The sequence below is a fragment of the Loxodonta africana genome, chromosome 2, assembly GCF_030014295.1.
Source record: "Loxodonta africana isolate mLoxAfr1 chromosome 2, mLoxAfr1.hap2, whole genome shotgun sequence".
In the NCBI taxonomy this organism is placed as follows: Eukaryota; Metazoa; Chordata; class Mammalia; order Proboscidea; family Elephantidae; genus Loxodonta; species Loxodonta africana.
Genome location: NC_087343.1, coordinates 186360818 through 186380701, shown reverse-complemented (window position 1 = coordinate 186380701; position 19884 = coordinate 186360818). Strand labels below are relative to the sequence as shown.

At 46.3% G+C, this 19884-nt stretch overlaps 1 protein-coding gene across 2 annotated transcripts in view; it reads left to right on the top strand.

The window, feature by feature from the left end:
* The window catches only part of SLIT3 (slit guidance ligand 3), a 754510-nt gene that overhangs the window by 613243 nt on the left and 121383 nt on the right, over window positions 1-19884 (top strand). For both annotated transcript variants that reach the window (XM_064279080.1, XM_064279081.1), the window contains exons 10-12: window positions 822-893; window positions 6937-7008; window positions 11509-11580. In XM_064279080.1, coding sequence (XP_064135150.1) covers window positions 822-893; window positions 6937-7008; window positions 11509-11580 — 216 coding nt within the window. The remainder of the gene's footprint in view (window positions 1-821; window positions 894-6936; window positions 7009-11508; window positions 11581-19884) is intronic.

Genomic DNA, 19884 nt, shown 5'->3' with positions numbered 1-19884 from the left:
CACCTGTTCATGGTGACGGAAAGTCATTTGAGGAATGAAAGAATAGAGAATGGGAAAGCTCACTCACTCCCCACAGCCCCATCTCCTCCAAGGAAGTCCTCGGCCCCAGGCCTACAGAATCTCTTGTTCATTTCAGAGTAGTAGGAGAGGAAACACTTCAAGGAAATCCCATGAGAGGTTAAAGCCCCAGACCTAACCCCAGTAGTAGCCCAGGGGGTGGTCCAGTCTGGGCCCAGGGGCCTACAGGATGTCAGGGAGTGGCTTGATGAATGTCCGACTGGGAACCTAAAGGCTTTAAGGCTGTTCCTCCACCATATCAGATCAGTCCATTGAAAACCCCAGCAGTGAAGTGAGCCATGGACATCTCTGCTGCACAATACCCCCATTAGGAGTGTGGTTGGGTATTTAACTGAAGGGTAACATGGTTCCATGACAGATGGGAATGGTTGGCCCGTGGTCCATCTCTTTTCAAAACTCTTCCTTCTCTTTATCCTTTTGATTTTTTGGAACTCTGGTTACTTCCTGAAGGTTTTTCTGAAGATGATGGCTTCCCCCAAAGGAAGTTTTTAATAAGCAACAACCGCAAGTCCTCAAGGAGAAGGCCCCTTTTGTAGTTCTCTTCAAGAAGCGTTAGACCCTTGAATGAGTACTCTGTATAACAGAACATGAGCTCTCTGGCTTCCTTGTCTCCTCCAACCAGAACTCCTGCCCTGTAATGAGAGAGACCATCTTGTCCTAAGGCCAGAGAAAGCAGTAGGCCTTCTCTAGTTACTTGTGGACAGGTGGCTGGTTAATTGACTGTCCTTTTTTCTGTTTCCTAGACGCCTGGAACAGAACTCCATCAAGTCCATCCCTGCAGGAGCCTTCACCCAGTATAAGAAACTGAAACGAATGTGAGTTTCCCTTGAAAAGAAATGGGCCCAAATGTTTTGTGCTGGGGTAATATGTAGTGTATAATGGCATCTTTAATGGCATCACATGTCTCCTAGGCAGTTCAGTTTCAGAGCTGGAATGCTGTCTTCAGATTGGGAGGTAAGGTTCAGAAGTGTTTTGTGTGAAGTGTGTCAGCTTAGACATGTAGATTTAAGGGCTCTCCAACCAGAAACCAAAAACTCAAACCCATTGCCATCAAGTTGATTCCGACTCATAGCGACCCTATAGGATGGGGTAGAACTGCTGCATAGGGTTTCCAAGGAGCGATTGGTGAATTCAAACTCTTGACTTTCTGGTTAGCAGATAAACACTTAACCACTGTGCCACCAGGGCTCCTCTCCAACCAGAGCAAAGTAAAATTGTCAGTGTGGAAGGTGGAAATGAGTTCGCCTAAAAAAACCATATCACAATTTTTATTGTCCCTTGACTTTGGCAGTTTCAGTAGAAACTTGTCAATGGTCCAGCATCTATCTACACTGCTGTTACTAGCAGCCCTACAACTGAGCATACATTCGCTTAACAAGTACCTACTGAATATCTACCATCTGCTGTGTGCAAGGTACTGTGCCAGGAGCTGTGGATGCAGCAGTGAACAAAAACAAAATCTGCTCTCATGGAGCTTACATTTGAGTGGGAGAACACAGAAAATAAGCCAATAAATATCAGAAAGCGATAAGTACCAAAAAAGTAAAACAAAAGAAGAGGAGAAGTGAGGGTGGAGTAACATTCTAGGCGAGTTAGCCAATGAAGGCCTGTATGTGCAGGTGACTTGAATGAAGGGAATAAATCATGAGGATTTCCCAGGAGAGAGGGTCCCAGGCAGTGGGAAGTGCAAATAAAAGGCCCTGGGGAGGGTACATGGATGGTTTTCAAACAGGGAGTAAGACAGCGTAGCTTGAGTGGAACGAGTGAAGGGGAAAGTATGTTGTGTTGGAGAGGTAGGTAGGGGCTAGATTGCGTGAAACCTTTAGACCATGATGAGGACTTTATATTATATTCTGAGTGAGATAAGAAGTCTTAGAGGTTTCTTATTCTCCGACAACATATGAATTGGCCATGATTATCCCCAACATCCCCATTACCGTTGTAACATCATACCAATGCCTGGTGACACCAACACTGCTGAAACTTCCTTCCCCCAGCAGCCATTGACAGCATCATTGCATCTGTGACCTCATTCCAATCATTGTGACAGTGTCATCATCATCCTTCCCCATCACATGATGACCCGGAGCACTACTCTGTGAGTCACTCAGAGCTGGGCTCTCTGAAGAGAGGGCAGTAAGATTCAGAAACAGCCTAACCATTGCTCTCATAGATTTTGAGAGTTTGGAATGAGACTCCTATCCCTTTTCTAGGGGAAGAAATCATCTGTCATAGCCCAGTAATCAAGGTACCATTTCCATTCTGCTCACTTTCTCTCTCTGGCCCCTCACAGAGGGAAGAGAGAGGGTGGGTAGAAATTTGCATAGACTGGATCCTGTGTTTTGCTTCCACTCCAAGCTGATTCATTGGTTTCCCTTGAGTGGGAGGGCCTATATTAAGTATTTGTCGATTCCTTTCATGTTAAAAATAAACATCCCAGCGAAACAGTGGCATTGGTAGGCTTTACCCTCAGATCTCAGGAAGCCAACTTCCCATCTCTGTGGAAATCCAAACCAAATAAGATTTTCTCCTGGTGCAATTTCAGAAGTGGAAACCAGCATAATGAGCCAGCCCTAAGCATGTACTTCTTCCCTCCCCTTGGCAGTATTCCTGCTGGAGGAGCTGTATAAATATAGGTCTTAATATTTAAAACCTTGGGCCATTAATCTCATGGTGTCCCTGCTTCCCCAGCTCGTTCCCCAAGCCCCCCCCATTCATTTTTAAAGCCCAGCTTGATTATGCAGCCAGATAGTAATTTCAGTGAAAAATGACAAGTTCACTCACTGCCCCAGCCTATATCTCTTGCATGATTTAAACTACTGCTCTAATTTTTTGTGAAGTCCAGGTAATTTAAAGCTTGGCTATGTTTCACTGTCCTTTCTCTGTCCTATTGGAGTCGCCATGATGTGTGCATTCAAAATTCATAAGACCTTCTCATTCAGGACCTGGAAAGTGAACGCAATTTTTGATCATTCCTGATGCTACTGACATTTATCACGATGCCTCTTTTTCCCCCAAGGGGATGGTGGTAGGGAAGAGAGATATCACTTGAAAATATTTCAACTAACAGAATTTCAGAAAACCAGACTGAAGTGCAGTGACTTGGGAAAAGTGAGGTCCCTGGTAAGAATGGATTTTAAAACCCTAAGTGTGAATTCCTCCTAGATGTGTCTGCCCAGTTTATCTCTAATATCTTACAGGAAGAAGTTTCCATCAACTTCCGTCAGTAGAACCACATCCCAGTCTTGTCTCAAAAAAAAAAAAAAATTCCCCCTGAATGAATGGCTTTGTCCCCACTTATTAACGCTACCTTAGTATAAAAAACAGTGTCGAGGTAGAGAAACCACTCATAGGGAGAAGAGAAGACTATGGAGAAATTTCTTGGTCTTACAAGATTGGTGAGCACTGACACCCGGAGGTTACACCTGTGTTGTTTGGCCAGCAGGGTCAGTTAAGAGTTCTTTTCATTTAAATACCTGTGTTTTCATAGGCTCTAGAACTTCCTGTTGTCTCATACAGACCAAGCAATTTACACATTATGTTCCCTGCTGGGCCCTTGAAGGCACCTGAATTTTTCATCTCCATTCTGCACAGCCTGGAAAGGCTATTCCCTCTTGGCCATCCAGTTTATAAGCCCGAGAGGACTGGGACAGGTCCTGAGATGGACCAAATTCTAAAACAAAGGCCTAAAGTATGGCCCAGGGATCACCTGCATAGGAATCACCTGGAGATTTGTTAAATATGAAGATTCCCACCACCCACCCCTGCCTACTAAACCAGATTCTCTGTGGGTGCATTTTAATAAGCACCCTAGTAAGATTTGAAAGAGGGAAGTGCTGGTTCAGAGGTAGAATCCTCGTCTTCCATTCTGAGCCAGTGCACCTTATGCGCAGCTATCACCCATCTGTCACTAGAGGCTCATGTGTTGCTATGATGCTGGACAGGTTTCAGCAGAACTTTCAGACTAAGATAGAATAAGAAAGAAAGTCCTGGCAATCGACTTCTGAAAAATTAGCCAATGCAAACCCTGTGGATCACAACAGTTCAATCCCTTTGTGCATGGGGTCACCATGAGTTGGGGGTCAACTTGACAGCAGCTAACAACAGAATTTGTGAACCACTGGTCAAAAGTGACCAAAACACCCGAGATCATTTCCAGGACCACCTGGCTGTAAATTGGAAAGGCCCAATCACAGAGATCAGCAGGTAGCTGAAGCCCTCCCCAGGTCTGCCTTCATGCCAAGGCCCACTGCATTCCATCACAGTGAAGTAGAGAGGAAGAGCCCAGAGCTGAGAGTCAGGAGACTTGAGATCCCTGCTTTGTACCTAAATAGCTGTGCAAGTCTCCTGTGCCTCAAGGTCCTTCACCTCTCAGGGCTGCTGTTTACTCCCTGTAGGATTCAGACTAAGTGACCACCAGGGTCAGTTCCCAGCTAAAGTATCCTGTCACCAATTTCCACTCACCATCATCTTCAAAACCACATTCCGCCCCATGCTGTAGGGAGAGAGAGGTCAGGAAATCTAGTTGTGGACTGAGCACCAGTTTCCCTTCACAGGGCTAAAGCAGGGAGTTTCCACACTGCTCACAGAATTTCCTCTTCATGTTAGAAGTCTAGGCACATCCCAGGAGCAGGGAAAAAAACAGGGCTTCCAACCGGTTCATTCCAGTACAACACCCTGCTGAGAATTTGCCTTTCCACCCCAGATAGACTGAATCAGAATCTACATTTTAACAAGATCTTCAGATGATTCTTACAGGCGTATACCTAAGAATCACCTGGGGATCTTGTTAAAATGTAGATTCTAGTTCAGTCTATCTGGGGTGGAAAGGCAAATTCTTAGCAGGGAGTAGAACTGGAATGAACTGGTGCGAAGCCCTTGGAAAAAAGCAAACCCAGTCCCTTTCAATAGCCTGACCAGAGCACAGAGCAGTGCACTTGCCTGAAATGCTGTGTTAGGAAGCCACGCTGCAGGCGAGCGAGATTAGGCTAATCCTGGGGCATTTGCTTGTTAAGATCCTTATACGAAAATGGAGAGCTGAAGAAAAGCCCCGTGTAAGCTGGCGTGTTTGCAAGCACAATGTGGATTTGTTCGAGGCGATCTTGCCAGCTAAAGGGATAAGCTCGACAGCTGTGCCGAAGAAGTCTTAACCTGTGACGTATCTTTCAACTACAGGCTTGGGAAGCTGGGTGAGAGGGAAGCAGAGGCCCAGGCAAAGGTGGTCACGCGGCCCCTTCGAAGGCTATTAGGAGAAGGATGGAAACAGGCCTGAGGAGCCGCCCCCAGCGAGTGCTTAAGAGGCTAGGGGGCTGGGGGGGCTGGCTCGCTGGAGGCAATTGCTCAAGAATCTGCTTAGATGCGCGTTCTTCTCAATATTCCCTCATCTCCTCTTTGTTGACCCTCCAAGACCCCAGCTCTCCCTTTTCTGCTCAAAAGCAGAGACCGATTGATTTATGCTGTTAAAGAAAAAGAACTGAGAGGTTTGTTGTGGCTGTAAATTGGAGCTCCCCTCCTTCCAGTGACAGGAGCCCAGAGGCCATCCCTGAGCTAATGGCTCTGAGAGAAAGAATTCCCCTCAGTAAAGGGCCATTCCCAAGAACTGGGTGACCGGATCTCAGAAGTCGTGGGGTGCTGAGCAGCCTCAGGGCCTCTGAGGAGGAGCTGGGGTGGGAGCGATTCCTTCAGCCAGGTTAGCTGCCCGTGGACCGGGGTTTGTAAGATTCTAACACACAGCATCCCTCCCCATCTCCTTACCCCACAGCCCCAGACATCACTGCCCTGGGCTTGCTCTTGTGTGAGCAACACTGGCAATGACAAACCCACTTCTCAAAGGTGTCCCCGGAGACTCTCATGATGTGCTTACATCACACAGCCCGGAGGCTGCACCAAGCCAGACAGATTCTTAAGTCACTGCCCCAAACCTCCTTTCAGGTCAGGAAGGAAAAGTCACTGGGGAGGTGAAATGACTCAGAACTTTTCAGAGAAAAAAATAAACCTTTCCTGAGGCATAAAGCAAGAAAATGATGTTAAAGGGAACCCTGCCTGTAGTGGGATGAGGCAGGTTCCTATTTCATTGATGCTATTAATTGCTTAGTAATTTGACCCAGAAGGGAGCCCTGGTGGCACAGTGGTGCTCGGCTGCTAACCAAAAGGTCGGTAGTTCAAACCCACCAGCTGCTCCATGAGAGAAAGATGTGGCAGTCTGCTTCCATCAAGATTCCAGCCTTGGAAACCCTGTGGGGCAGTTCTATTCTGTCCTATAGGGTCACTATGAGTTAGAATTAACTCAATGGCTGTGGGTTTGGTTTTGGTTTAATGTGACCTAGAAGGTCCTTGAGTGGTGGGGCAAACAGTTTGCACTTGACTGCTTAACCTAAGAAGGTTAACAGTTTGAACCCACCCAGTGGTGCTGCAGAAAAAGTCCTGGCAATCTGTTTCCGTAAAGACTACAGCAAAGAAAACCCCATGGAGCATAGTTCTGCTCTGACATACATGGGGTCACCGTGAGTCAGAATGAACCTGATGGCAACGTGTTTAAAAAAAAAAAAAATTTTTTTTTTTTTTTTTTTAAGACAAGGTCCTAATTTGACTGGGCTCACAGACTCGTGGCCATATGTCAAGGTCAAGATGCCATAAGAGACCATTCTTTGAAAATCAAGAAGTGTGATACAAGCGCAGTATGTTATTATCACGAGACAGTTAAACTGAATGTTCTTCAAGCACCTTCTATTGCACTATGAACAAATACATTGATTAACTCCTCCAATTCTCAATGCCTGAAAAGCTGGATTCACACATAGGAATGGCCTCATCACGCTTATGACCTGTGCTCTCAGACTTTCCCATTAATGTTTTCAGAGACATCAGCAAGAATCAGATCTCGGACATCGCTCCGGATGCTTTCCAGGGCCTGAAATCGCTCACCTCGCTGTAAGTGTGGAGCAGAGTCGCAAGGAGGGGTGGGCAAGGGACAGACGTGTCTATATTTTTCAAGAGGTGTTTATCAAGGCTTTATGTTCCCGTACACACTTGTGGCAACCTGGTAAAAGAAACAAATATTTCTTCAGGGGAAATTGATCCTGGGGAATATTTCTACAGCCCAAATGCATTATTTTTATTGATTAAGTGCCCGGCAGCTTTTCCCAGTTATTGGCTTCTAATTCCAATGCATCTTCTCTCTCTTCTCGCTCCCCCTCCCATCCCACATGCTGCAAAGTACTGTCTCCAGGGAGAACGGAAGGAGAGAATTTTACTATGTGTTTATTACCAACATACCCGTTTCCTTCCCATTTCTATACCTTTTTCAAGGAGGGAGCCAATTTTCTTCCCCTGGTTTTCAGGCTTTCTCTCCGGACCAACCTTATGGCCATGGTTCTGAAAAAGCATCCACTCCCTCTTGTAACCCTGCCTTTCCTTGATTTTGAAAACCCTTGGGCAGCCTACTGGGTAGAACCAAAGCCTCACCCAACGGTAGGCTCAGAGACCCACAAGGGGAGGGAAGTGTGGGGTGTTGTCCTGATTCTATCAGTGAGTCCTGGTGTGACATAGAGAATGTCAGTTGGGTCTTCTATGTGTGTTCCCTCACAGGTGAAATGGGGACGGTGATACCTTTCCTACACCCAATGTGCATTGTCCTGTAGTTGTTCTCCCTATGTACCATGGAGTCAGTTCTGACTCATAGCAACCCTATAGGACAGAGTAGAGCTGCTGCATAGGGTTTCCAAGGAACAGCTGGTGGATTCGAACTGCCAACCTTTTGGTTAGCAGCCAAGCTCTTAACCACTGCACCACCAGGGCTCCCTAGAGAAGAAATTAAATAATGATTTTTATGATTACAGTAAGAACAATAATTGGCAGCACTTACTGAGCACTTGATGTCCCTGGGTGGCACAAACGGTTCAGAGTTTGGCTGCTAGCCAAAAGGTTGGTGGTTCAGGTGCACCCAGGTGTCTCAGAAGAAAAGTCTGGCGATTTATTTCTGAAAAATCAGCCTTTGAAAACCCTATAGAGCATAGTTTTACTCTGACACAGGATTTCCAGGAGTCAGAGTTGACCCCATAGCAACTGGTTTGTTTTGGTGTTTTGGTTTACTGGGTACTTACTGTATACCAGGTACTATTACTGGCACTTACTGTGTACCAGGTACTATTCTAGAGGCTGACAGGTTTAATCTTCACAACCATCTTGTAACGTAGAATCAATTGTCATCTTTTACAGAGATTGGGTAGCTTAAGTTCCATTAAAGCAGGAATTTTTATTTCTTTTGATCCTGGCCGTCTCCCTGGCACCTTAAACAGTACCTGGCACATAGTTATTGTATCAAAAAAGTTTGTTGAACAAATGAATGTAGCTTATCCAAGGTCCACAGTAACAAGTGGGAGAAGCAAGATTTGGGCCAAGGAACCCAAGCTCCTGATCCCCATGGTATGTTGCCCCAGAAGATAATGTGAAATGAGTATCAAAAGGTACAATGAAGGTGTCGTAGTTGATGCTATGTATATCATCTGGTACCCTGCCCACCTAGGGAACAGCAAGGACCCCCCAGAGACAGGATGTTTACACCCTGCATCTCCACGCAACCTGTCTGCTTTTGTTTATGAGTCAGGAGGTAGCAAGAGACACGCTTTTCCCCCACCTGCCCCATCCCATTGGCAAAGGGCTGAGAACAGGGCCAGGGAAGTCTCTGATTTAGCTGCTGCCTGCTGCTTGCAGAGTAAATTAGTTTCATTTATCGAATAGAACATCTGGCTGGGATATCAAAAGACAGGATTGTGGGTGAGATTAGTGCCTGCTTATTGTGCGAAGATCACAGAGGAGAAGGGAGAGAGGCCACCCGCCACCAGGATCCTCTCCCTGTCCCCGCCATCCTATTCCCGGTGTCTGCTTTCCCTCTGCCAGGATTTGGGAATAGTCTGGGGATAGTGAGATGCTTCCTGTCTTGCAGGAAAAGAAATTCTAAATCCAATGGTCAGTCATGAAATTGACATGCCACTGGCCCATTTTGAAATATATTGGGGCATTGTTTATGGGAAGTGCCTCTCACTCTCAATTTATTCATTCATCCATTGAGTAGATACCTACTGTGTATTAAGAGTATTACAGGCACTGAGAATGTTTCAGTGGACTCAACAGACAGGACCCTTGGTCTCGTGATGCTTACAGCTGAACACAAACACACTCAATTCAAGATAAGGAGTGGCCGAGGTAAAGGGTCAGAAAGCATTCACTCCATCCATATCTGTGTTCATTCATCCATCCATTTGACAAATAGTTATTGTGCTAGTCCCTGTTCTAGGCTCCAGAGACCCAGCCACAAACAAGCCACATAACGTCCCCACACATTCAAGGGGTGAGGGCACAGAAAACTTTAATATATATGTACTGTGATGTTCAGTGGTAGAATTCTCACCTGCCATGGAGAAGACCCTGGTTGGATTCCCAACCAATGTAGCTCAAGCACAGCCACCACCCATTTGTCACTGGAGGCTTGTGTGTTGCTGAACAGGTTTCAGCAGAGCTTCCAGACTAAGATGGACTAGAAAGAAAAACCTGGCAATCTACTCGCAAAAATCAACCAATGAAAACCCTGTGAATCACAATGGTCTGATCCACAAACCAATCATGAGGATGGCGCAGGACGGTGTTTCATTCCATTGTACATGAGATCGCCATGAGTCGGGGCTGACTTGGCAGCAGCTAACAACAACAAGATAATGTGACATAATGATAAGTGCTATAAAGAAATGGAAACAGGGAGACAGGTGGGGTGAGAAGGGTGAATATCAACTGCAATATCCAGGGAAAGCCTCTTGAGGAGATATTTGAACTCAGGCCTTAAAGGCAAGAAGAAGGGAGTCAAGGAAAGATCTGGGGAAAGCCAAACAGGTCTACACTCAAACACCATGAAGTGGACAAGTAGCAAGTATCAGGCCCCTTCAGGCCACCAGTGAGTGGTCTTGACCCACAAGCTCAGAGACGGCCAAGACTGAGGAGTGATGGCTGCTGTGAGCACCCTTCACTCCAAGGCCCCAACCTGACACGCCACCAGCTTCCGACACACTAGAAGTTCTGACATCAGCCGAGACAAGCAGACAGACAGGGACATTACCACATTTGGCACAGTGAGTGGTGGAACATTAATATGAATTACAAATGGGAGCCTAAGCCATCATGCTGACTTTTATTTAGTCATTAATTTGTTGAAACATTAATGAAACACACCCGCAGGCTGAGGGAGATGCTCACTCTTCACTCCCAGCGACATCTGGAAATGGGGGGTTTAGTTTATCGCTCCCATTTACTATTTCCTCATCCTAATATTTTGCCTCCTCAAAGAAGCATAATTGCCTGGATTTGCAATCCAAGTGGAAATTGAATATTACATTCACTCAGGGCACTTTGAGGACCAGGAGGAGATTTAAAAAAAAAAAAAAGGCATGCTCCTTAACCCAGTTCCCTCCATTTCTGAGGAGGCTGAGCCCAAGAGACAGCAAAGTCTGTGCTGTGGATGAGAGCAGAGAGTCCCACAGAGTACCCTCAGCTTCTGTGCTGAAGACCAGCAAGGCCAGTCACAGAGATCCCAGGCCTCACAGATGTTAGTCACCAAAGACCTGGCCCAGGGAGATGGTAGATTGGAAAGAGAGAGGGGTAAAAGGACCCGGGATTCCTAGGTACCTGGAGTCCAAAGGACAGAAAAGGGGATGGAAAGTAGAGGCTGCCGTCACTCCAACACAACAATTCCTTGCTTCTTAGTTTTTCCTCAGAGATAGTCCTTGACTCCGCAACCCCAGAGCCATCTGGATATGACCCCAGATGCCCAAAAGCCCTGTCTAGATAGATGATTAAAGGACTTGGCTCAGGAATTCCTAGGATGCAATGGGATATTAAAAGGAAGCGTTCCATAGGCTGGGCTCGGCCTGATCGATACCCATTGAAGACGAGAAGACACAGGGCCAGCCAGCTTCCCACGCACCTTGCTTATTGTCAGGGTGTGAGTCATATTAGCAGCTCAGGGAGACACCACAAAGGGGCTGATTCTTCCTGTTGTGGATTATTGATTGGGCCGGGCTGCTCAGGAGTGAAGAGGATGCAGCCTGTTTCTCCTTGTCTCCCACATAGCCTCCCCCCGCCCCACCACCACCCAACCCAGTCCCTGCCTCTGTCTCACCGAATCCCTGGAAGGGGAAATGGGAGGGGAGAGATTGGCTTGGACCCAGGGCTTCCGTTAGAGCCACACACCCACTGAAGTCTAACAGCGTAACCTTCATGTGCCATGACTGCTGGGGAAAGGATGAGATGGGGCGGGGAAGGAGATGTCCTGAGATCCTGCATCCAGGGTGAATAGTTAGCCAAGGTGACACCCTTCTACGTGAGGGGGTTCCAGTGGCCTCATACCCGTGATGACCTCTGTCTTTGCCCACTCTCTTTCAGGGTGCTCTACGGGAACAAGATCACCGAGATTGCCAAGGGACTGTTTGATGGGCTGGTGTCCCTACAGCTGCTGTGAGTAGCAACCTTGTCACTGTTGTGTCTCTGGGGCTGTTTGCAGGCTCTGTCCTGAACATTTTCAGCAATACTCTGGAGAGTTCTTCTTATGATTTGATGCACTCCAAAAGGAAAAAAATTCTGAGCTGCCCACCTCTCACCTCCATCGCCTCATTTTTTGTGGGAGACCCAGGAGTTGGCCAGGGAGAGGGCCAAGGTCAATATGAACAAACGTAATGATATAGCTCAGGACACTGGCTTAGGTATGACTCACTAACCATAGGGCTAGAAATTAGGAGGAGTTGAATCCTACAAAGGGAAGCATCTTGCAGGGATGTGCTAGGAATTTAGGGAATTAAAACATTCTCACATCAAATTCTAATAACAAAAGCTGAAACAAAGCTATTGATGGGCATGTGACCTTGAATGTGGGTTGCTGGTGGGGAGGGGTGGTGGAGAAATAATTAGAGAAGAGCACAGTCAGTCACCCAGGCGACTCTATCTGGCTAAGATCCAGCGGAGGTGGAGAAGAGTTTATTTGATTTAAAGGAAGATTTGTTGCCTGGAATTTTAAGCTCTGATACTATTTATTTGCATTTATTTCACTCTGGTCAGTTGAGCTTAAATGTTTGAGGAAGATAATTGAACTCTGATGTGGAGAGGCAAGAAAAGGAATTGAGCTCCTACTATTTATTTTAAGATTTTATGATCAGAGGAAGGTTGTGTCTGATTTGTATCAGGTAGCTACTGTGAGTGTGGGAGCGTGTGTGTATCCACACAAGTTTGTGACTGCTCTGCGACTGTCACAATTCCTATCGGTAACTGTGCAAAGTCGGTTTGATCTTGAGTAACCTCTGAGCAGAGGAGAATACCAAGTCTCAGAGAGGTAGATGACTCACCCTAGGTCACATAGCAAAATGGGTTGGAAACTGGCGTAGAACTTCTAAGGTTCTGTGGCTCAGAGTGAGCCCAGCTTTCTGAACAGCATATGATGTATGTTCAAAAAGGTGTGTATCTTCTTTTCTTAGTGCTGCTGTAACTGAAATACCACAAGTGGGTGGTTTTAAAGAACAGAAATTCATTTTCTCAAAATTTAGGAGGCTGGAAGTCCAAATTCAGGGCTCCATGTCTAGGGGAAGGCTCTGTCTGTCGTCTCTGACGGAAGATCTCTCAGTTCCTATAGCCTGGGCATTCCTTGGCCATCTCCAATGTGGCATGTATCTCCTCCTCTGTTTCTGCTTGCTTCTCTGCCTGATTTGCTCTTTTTATATCTCACAAGGAAGTAGATTTCAGATACACCCTACACAGATACGGCCTTATTAACATAACGAAGAAAACTCTTGTTCCCCAAATGGGATTCCCACAGGTAAAGGGGTTAGAATTTCAACACATATTTTGGGGGGACACAATTCAATCCATAACTGTGCATCTGAGTATAGGTGTGAGTGTGCATATGTATGTGTGTGTATCTTTTTAAAATCACCTCTAGACCACAGACAGTGAGGAAGGGGCCTGGGCCTCCCTGCTTCCCAGGTGCAGCTAAGAGAAGCTGCATGATGAGTTTGCAGGCCCTGCAAGTAGTCAAGCTGGGTCCCTAGGAGTAGGTGGGAGGTGCAGGAGCAGGGGCGGAATAGCCTGTAAGCAAGGTACGCACGGGCTTACTTGTGTATCCTTACTAACCTATAGGGCACAATTTCACATGGGTTTCACCACATAGCAGTGGCTAGGCTTGTTTCTATGAAACTGAAAGCAAGAGAGAGAAAAATCTTGATCTTTTTCTCTGCATCTGTCCCCATCCCTTGTCTCCACAGCAGTCTCACTCTGTGGGTCTCTACGTGTGCAGATTCATGTACAAAGGTGCCAGCCCTCAGTGGGCCTTTAAGGCTATTAGAATGGCAAGCCAGCACTCTGTGGGGAGCTGGGTGTTTCACAGATGGTATTTTTTGCTTGCAGCAAAGAAACTGTAAGTTATAACTTTGACCATAAGGCTAGTTAACTGTAGCTATTAATCCCTTGAAAGAAGAATAACAATAGCATCCTGCCTTTACGTAGATTTTCGGGTGGTACGTTCCACTGGGCTGGTGTGCCTGTCCTTTTACAATCTGTGTGTCTGTGTGTGCAGAGGAAAATGCCCTTTGCAAGCATTAAGGAGACTCACAAGATAACACACATCTAAGTGCCTACCGCAGTGCCTAGCATGAGGCAAAAACTCAATAAATGCATATTTTTTAAAAAATGACACTTAGCCCAGCTCCAAGCTGATAGCAGTCGTGAAGTTAACAAAACTTTGCACGAGCTGGAAAGGCAACCCGGCTCACTGTCACCGTTTTGAGCAGATGGAATTGAGCAGCTGAGGGGTAAAGACAAAGACCATCTCCCCTCTCTCGAGACCACAAGTTGAAACAACTCAGACAGACTCCCTTTCTGGACAGAACCAGCAACCCAGGCTTGGGTCGCCATCACTGTTGTTTGACCTGCTGTTAGGCAGTTGGAAAATGGGTCCTGATTAGATCTAATTTAGCGTTCATTCCGCTGTAGATTGGATTTCTCCTTGTTAGACTGGAGACACTCTGATAAGAAGGTTCTGATTAGAATACCCCGGTAGTCTGGGTAATTTCCTCTTCTTTGACATGAAGGGGTTTATGTGAGAGGTTTGTGTGTTTTCTTCTTCTGTCTCATTTAAGTTACAGGTCCATTGCAGATCCAAGGCCTCTTTGCCACACAGAGTGGTCCTGAATATTTCCTTTTTGGCTCTTGCCATAATGCTGTCAGTAATACAGTGGGACAGTAGAGTAAGCTTGTCCCACCGCCCCTTCCCCATTTCTCTGGACTTCCCTCTATTCCCCCAAGCTTACCCAGCACCGTGTGTGTGTGCGCGCACGTGGCCAGCCCCCCTGGTGGTTTACTTGGCGTGTTCATTGGGGCAGATGGCCAGCACTAATAGTAGAATATCTCAGGCTTAGAGATTCACAGAGGCGAAAGCAAATGAATCCATATGGACAAACTTCCATGGTCTTGGGAGATGCCACTCAACCTGACACCCTGTCCTCTGGAGCCTCACGAGCGTCACCTCCTTTAGTTAAATTTCCAAAATCTTAGAGTTCAAAGGGACCTTCGGGCTCCGAGCACAGCCTCCCACCCAGCTGGTGCAAAGATCTCTCCATGCACTCAGACTAAGCCTCCTATCGCTGATTTGCTGTTGGTTTCTGTGATAAGTTGTCACTGCACACTTAAAGGTTAGAAAACTCTTTCTTATATTAAACCTCAAGAACGGCCTCTGGGAAACTCAGAAAAGTCTATTATCACCGTCTTCAAATGTTTGAAAATAGCTAGGATGTCTCCCTGTAGTTAATCCTAAACAGGCTCTGTTCCTGCAGCCATTCATTATATAAACACACATTCATTGTTAATTACTAACAACTCTTTTCTCTTTGAGGGGAGGCAAGGTAGGCTGCCAGCTTCCCTCCTTAGAGCGGGCTGCTAGCAAGTGAGTTGGGTGCCCATTTGGACAAGAAGAATTATGTTAAGAGACTTCCTCCTCAACCACTAAGAGCTGAAATATCCCCGAAGGAGGCATCTCAGAACCCAAGGTTAGGATAGGACATGTCACCAGGTACGTGGCCCCCACTCCAAGGATGGGAGCAGGTGAATTGCCAGAGAAGTGACCTGTACTCTTCTTGCAAACTCTATCCTTCTCCTTGCTGCAAGCTCAAGGTCAATGTTCTTGCTCCTCTCTATTCCCTTGCCCGCCCAGACTCAGAGGCTCTGGGATGACTGTGGAGATGGTGAGCCTATATGGGCACCAGCTGGATGTGTCCCACATCCCTTGCCTGACAGCTCAGAGCTCTGTCCTCCCCAAAGCAGGAAAGCAGTCAGTGTGTCATGGGGCTGTAAGTTCCTCCCCTGATGGACAGCTGCAAGCTGTGCTCTAACAGCTCCCCAAGGGAATAAAAAGCACGCATTTAGCCCTCATTGATGGCGTGCATGGGAAAGTCACCTGAGTGGGGAGTGCCGTCATTTGAGGGGGAAGCTTTCGTGCAAATACTGGCCACAGTAGATTTTAAATATGCTCCAGGAGGTCTTAAAACAAACCCAGCTGTCTTAGGACTGGAATAAGCAGGGCTTTGAACCAATTCATTCTGATTCAAACCTATGCTGAGAATTTACTTTTCCACCCCAGATATACTGAATCAGAACCTACATTTTAACAAGATTCCCAGGTGATTCTTATGTATAATGAATTTTGAGAACCACTGCTCTACTAGTGCTTCTCAGAATTGGTCCCTAACTAGCAGCATTAGCATTGCCTGGGAACTTGTTGCAGCCCTCATGGTACAGCGGTTAAGAGCTCAGCTGCTAACCAAAAAGTTGGCAGTTTGATTTCATCAACCGCTCCTTAGAAGCCCTCTAGGGCAGTTCTACTCTGTCCTATAGGTTGCTATGAGTCAGAATTAACTCAAAGGCAACAGTTGTTTTTTCTAGGGGCGGGGTATAGCTTGTTAGAAATGCAAATTGTAAGACCGAATTGGTTGGAAGCCCTGAAAATAAATTAAGACAATGGAGACACCTATTGTTCAGTTTTCTTGGAAGGCAGACAAGACCATTTGAAGAGCTTGGTGTCTGCCAAGCAACATGTCAATTATAGGGCAGTGAGTAACATTTCACTGCTACTGCTGCCATTACTGCGGATAATAATAGCAGCTAACAATTATTGAATACTTAATATGCTGCAGGACCTGTGCTAAGCAATTTCGTATGTATCATCTCATTTCATCTTTACAATGCTTGTTGTTGGTGTTAGTTGCTGTCAAGTTAGCTTCAACTAATGGGGACTCCATGTACAACAGAACGAAATGTTGCCTGGTCCTGTGCCATCTTCATAAATATTGGTATGCTCAAGTCCATTGTTACAGCCACTGTGTATTTCGAGTGTCTTCCAACCTAGTGGGCTCATCTTCCAGCACTATATCAGACAGCATTCTATTATAATCCGTAGGGTTTTCAGTGCCTAATTTTCAGAAGTAGATCACCAGGCCCTTCTTCCTAGTCTCTCTTAGTCTGGAAGCTCTGCTGAAACCTGTCCACCATGGGTGACCCTGCTAGTATTTGAAATACTGGTGGCATAGCTTTCAGCATCATAGCAACACTCAAGCCACCAGAGTCTGACAAGCAGGTAGTTGACAACAATGCTAAGAGGAAGGTATTGTTGAAAGGCCCATTTTATGTAGGGAAAAACAGAGGCACTGAAGAGTTAAGTATCTTGACCATTGTCACTCAGCATGTAAATGACAGAGCCAGGATTGGAACCTAGGCAATCTGACTCCAGAGTCCATGCCGTTTATGACAATACCATCCTGTCAGAGAGTTGTGCTTCAGACTCAGTCACCAGCAGATCTGCAGAGCCAGTTCTGTGATAGGAGAACAACTGCCTCACTAGCTCTAACCAAGGAGAACATGCTGCTGAAATGATTGTTAATCAACCCCTCTTCTTACGATTCAACCTAAGTGATAAGTTGCTATCTCCATGAAACTTTCTCTGGGTTCATTGTCATCACATTAATGTTTGTCCTGATACCAGGCAACTGCTCGTGTTTAAAGACTCAGTTGAGGTGGGATGCTAAGAATTCTCTCTACCAGTAGAAGCCAGCTTACTTGGTGACAGATTACTGAGAGGAATCTTTATTCACCTGTGTACCTGGCGCTTCCTAAGGAAAGCCCGTGAGAGACTTACATTCTGGAATCATTCCATGCTTGGTCACTGAGGAAGTGGTTCACTCCTCTTAAAGGACTGAGTAGGAGCCAGGTGGCAATCAGATAAGAAAGTGTCTACCCTAGTTGCTGTTGGGGGAGGGAGGAGGCAAGCCATTCACAAATGGGTGAGGCCTGTTCTTCTGATAGCCAAGCAATTGGCTCTCCCTGTCAGGTCTCCCTATGACTCTATAGGAAAAGCGCACTTACACCTTCTTCACATGCCCTGCTGTGTCAGGGAGAGTGGAAGAAGGTCTTGTTTTTCTGACGGGCCACCCGAAGGCATTGCTGCATTTGAGATTTCCCTCAGGTCAGGAATCACCATGACAACCTTCAGCCCATGACAAGCAGTGCAGTCATTATCAGGAGCAACAGGAAGAGCCATCTTTGCCCCTCCTTTGGACTCGGAGGACACCTCAGTTTCCTCGTATGAGCGTTTAGCATGAAGTGGCCCAGAGCACCCATTCACAAGCACAGAAAAGATTCTGGGCAGGGGGAAGAGCTACCTGACATCCTGGCACCACTAGGTTCCTCCCCATATCTGGCCTCAGTAGGCTGATGGAAGTCAAAGTGAACTCTCTATATTTAGTAGAGGAAGGATGAGAGCATAATATTTTAAGGCAATAGAGTGGTCATTATCACAACTAATAGATAAAGAAATCCGGGACGACAAAGGGTTAATTCTAGAGAAATCAAAAAGAGGGAAGACACGTTAATAAGGGAGGCTTGACTCGATATCCTGCAGCTTAATCAGGGGCCCAGAATAACTCCCCTAATCCATGTCATCACTAATAGTTTATGCCAGTGTGAATGGTGGTGAATACTTCCAGGACCACACTGGCCACTTTTTTTTTTTTCTTTTTTTTACATAACAAAGAACCTTTATAACCCATTCTTTATAAAAATCATTCTCCAACTGGAGGACCCAAAGAAAGGATTATGCCAAACAGCTGTTGGTAACATCGTTTTTCCTCTAATTTGCATCTCAGTAAGCGTGTGAGACAGAAACTAACCTCCAGCCTTGTCTTAGGAAAAGAAGGCTCCAGGAAGAATCCCCCTTGGCAGGATCTTGGGCCCCATCTCCTGTCCCATGGTCTGTTCCCTGAAGGGCTTCACCCATTCCCCAGCAAAGAGCTACTCCACGCTTTCTTGGCACCAATTTTCTAATAAAACCTTGCCCTGTGGCATTTGGAATATGCTTTGGCATTTCCAGACAAGCACCATATGAGTATGAGCAGTAACATAACCAGTACCTTCCTGCAGACCCGTGGGCAGCTGTGGAGAATATAAATACCAGCCAGAATGATAGCTCTGAGCCACTGAGTCAACATGTGAATCGCTGGAGTTGCCAAGGTGATTTTAATGCAATTTATCATTAAACCTGACTCCAGATGTTTGTGTTTTCCAAATCCTGCAGCAAAGGCCTTTGAGCCCCAGGGGAGTCTTCACTGAGGAGAAGCTATGGCCAAGGACAGTAGCTAAAAATAGGTCCTTGCACCTGGGATCCAGATAAATTGTCTTCTGCTCCCATTGGCCTCTCTAGGGAGACTCAGGGTAGTGGGTTCTTTTTTACAGATCAAGGTAAGCCTCATTGTCACTCTTGTGGCCCATGCCCCATGTTGACCCAGATCCTGAATGAATGAATCTGGAGCTCCTTCAAGTGATGGGAACACCTAACACTTTTCTGGGCAGACCAGTTCAGTCCAGGATTTAAGTTACATGACCCGTGTGTAGCCTGGGTAGCACAAATGGTTTGTGCTAGACTACCAGCCTGGAAGTTGGCGGTTCAAACCCACCCAGCAGCTCTGCAGCAGAAAGCCCTGGCAATCTGCTTCAATGGAGATCATAGCCAAGAAAACCCTGTGGAACAGTTTTACCCTGTAACACAGGGGGTTGCCATGAGTCAGAATTAACTTGATGGCAACAGGTTGGTTTTTTTGGTTCAGAGTATTTCATTTCCTTCAGCTTTATAACTCTCAGTGGCTCCTGTTTCCTGCCTTGCTCTTCCTGAAGGCAGCAGCTCCTGGAAAGGATTATCTCTCAGCAGCATCGTTACATTTGTTAGTCAATGGGCTGAGTGTTAATACCTCGACACAGAACATATGTGGAAGCCGAGAGTGCTCCTAGAAGAGGAGGGTGGCAGAGTACCTCACCAAGCTAACGCTTAGGAATAAATTTAGAAGGTGATGTAAGAGCACACCCACTCTTGAATGTGCCACTCACCTTAATTTCCTCTAACAGGAGCAGAGGTCTTCTTTTATTTCATTGTAGAATCATCGCTGAGGTGATAGTGACCCTATATGACAGAGTAGAACTGCCCCATAGAGTTTCCAAGGAGCAGCTGGTGGACTCGAACTGCTGACCTTTTGGTTAGCAGCCAAACTCTTAACCACTGTACCACCAGGGCTCCAAGTTGATGTGACCAGCTAAAAATAAGGTGTCTTCCACCTCCTCCCATAAGCAGTAGATGACTCTTATTGAGAGGTAGCAGGGCACCTTGACGGTTGGGAGTCAAGTCTTTGGACTAAGATAGCATGGATCCAAATCTCAACTCTACCGCTTCCTCATTGTGGA